The sequence below is a fragment of the Astatotilapia calliptera genome, chromosome 16 (assembly GCF_964374335.1).
Source record: "Astatotilapia calliptera chromosome 16, fAstCal68.1, whole genome shotgun sequence".
In the NCBI taxonomy this organism is placed as follows: domain Eukaryota; kingdom Metazoa; phylum Chordata; class Actinopteri; order Cichliformes; family Cichlidae; genus Astatotilapia; species Astatotilapia calliptera.
The window spans coordinates 26773515-26781676 of NC_137437.1; the positions used below are offsets into that span (position 1 = coordinate 26773515).

Here is an 8162-nt window from a genome sequence, read left to right on the forward strand (position 1 = left end):
TTTCCATTAAGGTTAGATTTCCTTATTTAAAACAATTCAAAAATATTCAAAACAGATGCAGCAATATAAATACAAGTCTTTCTGAAGGCACTTGATTCAGAAACATTTAGTCATGTTTGCCTTGTCTAAGGCAAACATATATTTGGACTAGACTAATTTTACTAATATTCTTTGTTATATTTATCATAATATGACATAAATTTGTCATGTGTCATATTTGCTCAATCCAGCACGAACATTAAATGAAAACAACATTTTTTTCATGTTTTTGACTAGGAATTTCATTTGAAAAAGTATTCTGCATGAGTTTTTAAGTACTGTTGTAAAATTCATCTATATACCATTCAGAAATCATCACAAATTGACATTTCATTTCTTTGCCTTGCTGTGTCTTGATGTTCAAGGTATATTAGCTGATATATGTGCAAGTTGATTAAACAGGTTTATTTCAAAGTGTTTTAGGTTTAAAGTAAACAAAATATTGTATGAAATATTCTGTTGTAAAGGGCTGGTTAGTGCAGGAATCCCTGTGTGTTACATCTCAGTTTATCACAAAGGTCAGTTAACAACGCTTAACGTTTCTTTTTTTTTTCTATAAACACGTTCCATATATAAATATAAGGATCAGTGTTATTAAGTTGTATTTTTTCAGTAGTATTTATTTATTTATATATAAAGGTTTTTTTATTATTATTTTGGAAAAATAGTAATTGAACTGTTACCTACTTTTATTTTGCATTTTTTTTGTTTTTAAATTTATATGTAAATTTCTCTCTGTACATTAATTAATGACACCATAATTCTGTACTTTTTGAAATCTGATCATATATCCCCATTGCTTGACATACTGTAGTATTTACTACTTTAAAAATTAAAGTTTTGTTTAGCATATCAAGCATAAAATTGTGCTGTTGTTGTTTTTTGAAGTTTTTCAATCCCATAGCATAAAAAAAAACCCCAACAAAAAACAATGCAATAATAGTATTTCAACAGTAACTCCCTTCTCTTCTACTCCTTCCTCACCTTAACTAGGAAGGAGGCTCTCTCAGCTGGTCTGTTTCTCCAGGCTAACACCTTTCTGCTTTTTCTACATCAATGTCCTGCTAACATCAAGTTGTGTGATATAAACATTCTGTCACGGCTGTCGAGGCGAGCCATGTGGTATTGACGGGAGAAAGGACCCAAATCGCAGGCAGTAGATGATAATGCTGGTGATGTTATATTTACACAGTGGTGAGATGACAAAACAGGCAAGAGGGAAGACAAAACTAAAGACCTAAACTGGGAAAGCTAAATGACAAACCTGAGAGGGTACCAGAATGGGGTGAGAGGCAGAGAGACACTGACGAGGGACAGGACACCGTGGACCACAGAGTAACGCAGACTGACACGGCGTAACGCAGACGAACCGGCAACAGGCAGGAGAACACACAGGGCTTAAATACACACACCAGTAATCAGGGGATGAGAGACAGAAGGGCAACACAGCTGGGAGAAATCAGAGCTGACGGGACAGAGGAAACGTAAACTGAACACACTCACATCAGACAGAGACCTTCACAATAAGACAGGAAACTCAGACACAGGGAACCAAACAAGACACAGAACTAAACAGACAGATTCGCAAACAGACGGGGTGACACCATAGACAGACAGACCGAATATAACACATAGAACTCGAACAATAATAATCATCATAATAATAAACTAAAAGCGCTGGGTCACCGACCCAGGACCATGACAGTACCCCCCCTCAAGGGCTGGCACCAGACAGCCCAACACAAGAAAACGAAAGAAAAACACAAAAACCGCCCAAAACAGAAAACAACCCGAACAGGGCGGGCAGCAGTGGTCCATGAAGGAGGGCTCGAAACAAAACACCGAAGCACAAGAAAGCCCCAAAACAAAAGAGGAGTCCAAAAAAGAACAGTTCAGGGGGCCGGCCGTGCGGACGGCAACGGTGGCGGCGTGGAAACAGTTCAGCGGGCCGGCCATGCGGACGGCAACGGCGGCGACGTGGAAACAGTTCAGCGGGCCGGCCGTGCGGAAGGCAGCGGCGGCGATCCGGGGTCCGGCCGTGCGGAAGGCAGCGGTGGCGACTCAGGCAAAAGGGGTCCAGGGGCCGGCCGTGCGGAAGGCAGCGGAAGGCAGCGGCGGCGATTCAGGCGAAGGGGGTCTGGGGGCCGCCTACGATGGAGATGACGCCCGACCAGTGGCCTGGAAGGCGGCCAATAAACCACAGACCCAGACGAGGCTGGACCAGGCGACGCCGAAGGCGAAGACACGGAGGCTGGGCCAGACGAGGATGAAGCAGCTGAAGCGGAGGCTGGGCCAGACGAAGGCGAAGCGGAGGCTGGGCCAGACGAGGATGAAGCAGCTGAAGCGGAGGATGAAGCCGGAGCTGGCGACGCTGACGATGCTCCTCGGGCCCCCCAGCTGACGAGGCAGGAGGCTGGACGGGCTCCTCGGGCCCTCCAGCTGACGAGGCAGGAGGTTGGATGGGCTCCTCGGGCCCTCCAGCGAGAACAGTCTCAGGACCAGTGGGCACAGGGACCTCTGGCAGGCACAGAAGAGAACCAGCAGGTGCACGGGCCTCTTGCAGGCACAGAACAGAACCAGCAGGTGGACGGGCCCCTGGCAGGGACAGAACAGAACCAGCAGGCGCACGGGCCCCTGGCAGGCACAGAACAGGACCAGCATGCGCACGGGCCTCTGGCAGGCACATAGCAGGCTGCAGCTGCACAGAGCATTGACTCTGCTCAGGCAGCAACAGCCGGGTGCAGTCCTCAGCTGGCTTCTTAACCTCCAGGGGTCCAGAGTCAGCTGGGGGCTGAAACCCAGCCTCAATGGAGGCCCTGGAGTGCATCTCAGTCTCAGAACTGGCCAGCCTTTGAGGAATGTTGACATTATTAGATTTGTCTCTCTGCTTGGAACGGATGGGCGAAGAACAGTGTTTTTCAGGTTGAATTGACTTGTATTGTTGTACAGGTGGAGAAACTGACACAGGATGCAGGGCTGGTGGCTGCTGAACAGGAGGCTGAACTGAGGGTGACTGACATAATGGTTGTGATGACAATGGTGGTGGAGTGGGAGACTGAATGGATGATAAGGCTGATGATTCTTCTGCCAACTGGGCTACTGACTGGGCTAGGGATTGCAACATAGTTTGCAGTAAGTCTGGCTGTGACTGTAACTGAGCTATGGGTGGTGAGGCTGAATGTGGTGGAGGTGGCGACTGAGCTTCTGGCCGGGCGGCTAACCGAGCTTCTAGTAGATAGTCTTTTTTATTTTCAGATTCCGGATTAAAAGTCCTGGTTAGCATAACACAGGACTCGGAAGAGGCAGAATGAAAGCAGTCCTTTAAATCCTCAGAGCATGTGTTAACGGACCTTGGAGTATCTGACAAAGAATTAACCGTTTCTGAATTAATCTTTTCACATTTGAATAAACCTGAGTTGACTGGCATTGAATTACTAGACTCAGGATCAACTGACAGAGTGGTCATGAATGCAAGCTCAGATGGAACAGAAAAAACACTGTGTTCCTGACTCACAGAATCTGCCGGTAACTGACGGCCGCGTGGATGTCGCTTCCACCTGGGAGAAGGGGCAAGAGCGGCAGGGGAAGCGGGGGGTGATATGAGCCAGCTCTGAAGTGGCTGCTCCTGCTGTGGGGTGGATAGGCTGGGTGGAATGAGGATGATTCCCAGTGCTTTGTAAAAAGCCTGGGCTGGTGTGAGCTGGCCACTGGGGGGCTGCATGTAAATGAAACAGTCACTCTCACTGACCCCGAGGGCTTGCTTGGCGAGCGAAGGATGACGGCGGCGTGACCGCCGTTTTGCCCGGAAGGAGGGAGAAGCCGACTGAACGGGCGGCATTTTGTCCGGCTGAGAGTCCTCTGGTGGACTGGGGAGAGGATCTTCCGGTAAGCCAGGCAGGTCAGCTGTCGCAGTTGGGGGGTGAAGATGAAGTGTGTTGAGGATGAAGTCCTATACGAGTGGGTGAAGTGAATCCAGCAGCCAGGGGTGATTGGAAACTAGCCGCTGTAGTCGGGCCTCCAGAGCATAACGAAGTTCCTCCCCCTCATGCTCTAGCCACAGATTAGTCCATCTTGAAACTGAATCGGTTAATTCCTCCCGAACCTCCTTGGAAGGTGCGAATGCCGCTGGGTCCATGTTTGGCTGGTTCGTACTGTCACGGCTGCCGAGGCGAGCCGTGTGGTATTGACGGGAGAAAGGACCCAAATCGCAGGCAGTAGATGATAATGCTGGTGATGTTATATTTACACAGTGGTGAGATGACAAAACAGGCAAGATGGAAGACAAAACTAAAGACCTAAACTGGGAAAGCTAAATGACAAACCTGAGAGGGTACCTGAATGGGGTGAGAGGCAGAGAGACACGGACGAGGAACAGGACACCATGGACCACAGAGTAACGCAGACTGACACGGCGTAACGCAGACTGACACGGCGTAACGCAGACGAACCAGCAACAGGCAGGAGAACACACAGGGCTTAAATACACACACCAGTAATCAGGGGATGAGAGACAGAAGGGCAACACAGCTGGGAGAAATCAGAGCTGACGGGACAGGGGAAACGTAAACTGAACACACTCACATCAGACAGAGACCTTCACAATAAGACAGGAAACTCAGACACAGGGAACCAAACAAGACACAGAACTAAACAGACAGATTCGCATAAAGACGGGGTGACACCATAGACAGACAGAGACACAGACCGGATATAACACATAGAACTCGAACAATAATCATCATCATAATAAACTAAAAGCGCTGGGTCACCGACCCAGGACCATGACACATTCAGAGAGTCTTGTATCTAAACTGGTTAATAATTAAACTTGCTTGTCCTGATGTTGACACCTTTAGAAAAAACATCAGTGCAAATGTAACACTTATTGTTTATCTGTCTCATTGGCTTTTTATAATTTGGACTTACATATATCTTATTAAAACATGTGTGAGGTCCAGAGAGGACAGGTTAAAGTTTACGTAGACCTGTGTGCCCCACCTGATCTCTTTGATGACTTTCCTGTTTTTTCTTGATCCAGTGTACATGATATCTGGCTCTACACGTTTACCTCAAAGCCTCCAAAACTTCATCACTATTGAATTTCTCATCATCCCTCCAGTTATGAATCCTCTCATATATGGATTTAAACTCACCAAAATACGAAACAGGATATTGGGTTTATTTTATTTTAAAAGAACTTCAAAATTAAGACTTTCTTGTTCACCAAATAAAAATGGAGCAAAATAAAATTTCAAAAATGTACATTATTCTCTTGTACATGACAGCAAATGAAGGTCTCATAACATTAACTATAAATGCACCAAGACAACCAAGTCTCAGTAAAAAGCATTATTGTTTACTTAAATTTGACCTTTAGACTATCAAAGATCTAAAGACAGCTAACACATATTTTACCTTTTAAAAATTTATCATTATTGTTTTTTGTTTTTTACATTTTTTCAGATGTAAACTAAAATGCATTTCCACTTCTGGTTTTAGCTTTAATCCAGGTCATCTTATCGTTTGAACTTAAGGTGTCATAATGCCATATCTCTAACACGTTCCATTGAGATGTAAATTGGTCAATTTATTGTCATTTACAGTAAATAGGTTTATGTTTCTCAAATAACAGACTCATATTTATATCCTTTTTTCAAGCATAAAATGTTTGAGTCTCAAGAGTGACGTGTTTACTGTGGCTCAAAGTTTAGCCAGTTTTTCGGGTGCCTCTGTAGTCTTGCTCATTGTACACTTATATCACAAGGCTAATTCAGAAAATATAACTGACATGATGATGTCTATATTTAACAGAATATCAGTTTCACAGTTTGCAAATTAATTCAAAGACAGGGGAAGAAAGAAGTGATTGCTTAGTAGGTTATAGATTCATGCTGCTTTAAAACTACCTTCTTTCCACAGAGCTGCTGTTAAAAAATAAAGGCCTGACAGTACTATATACACAGCAAGTGTGTTTTTGTTTATGAGTTGGCACCACACATTGTACAAGGTTCATGTTAGCACAGAATTCTGGGCCCTATGTATAAACAGTCTCTATATATGTGACACAATGTAATGTGTGGAAGGAAGAGAGGACTCAAACACAGGACTCGCAGGCTGGTGAAGGATGTGGATGATATTTGTTGTGAAGCCAGGATGAACAGAACATGAGAAGACGGACTGACTATACCAATTGAATAAATGAATGAATGAGTGAGGGAGTGAGTGAGTGAATTAATAAATTAATGGTTGGCTGGCTGACTGGATGGACTGAACTGAAAACACACATGAGGAATGGACGGAATGACAAGACTGGGAACTGAGGGCTTAGATACACAGTGTGGAGTTGTGATATGATGTGATAACATTAGGTGGCTGCATTATAATGTGAATGTATGATATTGTTGTCAGGCCTCTGTGTAACTGTAGGAGAAAAATAGTTTGATAGAAACAGCATTAGAATAGAATAGAATAATCCTTTAATTGTCCCACAAGGGGAAATTTGCTTGTAACAGCAGCCAGAAAGACACATATAGAAACAAACAGGACACAGAACAGAAACATACACTCATCCCTGCTGGACAACATCTCCCACCCCATGCAGGAGACTGTGACAGCACTGAGCAGCTCCTTCAGTGGCAGGCTGCGGCACACACGGTGTGGGACGGAGAGATTTTGCAGGTCTTTCCTCCTCACTGCTGTCAGACTCCACAACAAAGACTTTAACTGATCAAACACACACATCCACACACTCTGAGTGCAATACTCTTTTTCTGACAAAGTTGTATTTTTACTCAGTTGTATAAAGCATTTGCATTCTATTTCTATCCTAATGTATATTTTATTCTATTTATTGTACTGTATATAGTATTTTATTTTATTCTATAATTAATGGGAGGTGAAGAGGGACAGCAGACATTAGTCAGGTACAGACGCAGCAGCTCAGTGCTCTGTTATGTTGTTATTTTAAAAAGGTAGATGTGCCCTCTGATCATGGATAATCAGTCTAATGAAAGAAGTTTCATTCTGTCAGGATTTAATGAGACGATGAATTTCACAGTACCCCTCTTCTCAGTTACTTTACTGTATTACTGTGTGATTTTGTTCTTCAATATTTCTCTTGTGCTGCTCATTGTCTTGGATGAAAGCCTCCATGAACCTATGTACATTTTCGTGAGTAGCCTTTGCATTAATGCACTTTATGGAACCACAGGTTTCTACCCCAAATTCCTTTCAGATTTACTGTCGTCTTCTCACAGAATCTCCTATGTAGGGTGCCTTTTACAAGCTTTTATCGCGTATTCATTTTCTTTTTGTGATTTGTCTATTTTAACTGTCATGGCCTTTGACAGGTATCTGGCAATATGTCGACCTCTGCACTACTACTCTTTCATGACTAAGAGGAGGCTTTCACAGCTGGTGTGTTTCTCCTGGCTGACACCTTTCTGTCTTTTTTCCATTAATGTCTTGTTTACAGCAAGACTCAAGTTATGTGGTATAAACATTCAGAGAGCCTTATGTCTAACCCGGTTAATTCTTAAACTTGCTTGTCCTGAAGCTGACACTTTTCCAAATAACATCAGTGCATATGTGATAATTGCCATTTGTTATTTTCATTATGTTTTCATAATTTGGACTTACATATATCTTATTAAAACATGTGTGAGGTCCAGAGAGGACAGAGTAATGTTTATGCAGACCTGTGTGGCCCATCTGACTTCTGTGATCATAAATGCCATTGTAATGGCTGTTGATGTGATGTACTTGCGCTTTGGCTCCAGAGATTTACCCCAAAGCCTCCAAAACTTCATCACTCTTGAATTTCTCATCATCCCTCCAGTTATGAATCCTCTCGTGTATGGATTTAAACTCACCAAAATACGAAACAGAATCTTGAGTTTAATTTATTTGAAAGGGAAATGATTTCCATTAAGGTTAGATTTCCTTATTTAAAATAATTCAAAAATATTCAAAACAGATGCAGCAATATAAATACAAGTCTTTCTGAAGGCACTTGATTCAGAAACATTTAGTCATGTTTGCCTTGTCTAAGGCAAACATATATTTGGACTAGACTAATTTTACTAATATTCTTTGTTATATTTGTCACAATATGAGACATATTT

General features: G+C 43.3%; 1 protein-coding gene across 1 annotated transcript; it reads left to right on the plus strand.

The window, feature by feature from the left end:
* Positions 1–6906: 6906 nt before the first annotated feature.
* Positions 6907–7959, plus strand: LOC113008326 (olfactory receptor 4B13-like). Its single transcript, XM_026145675.2, has one exon. It carries the CDS (start codon positions 7015–7017, stop codon positions 7957–7959), a length of 945 nt encoding a protein of 314 aa, XP_026001460.2. The 5' UTR covers positions 6907–7014.
* The last annotated feature ends 203 nt before the right edge of the window (positions 7960–8162 follow it).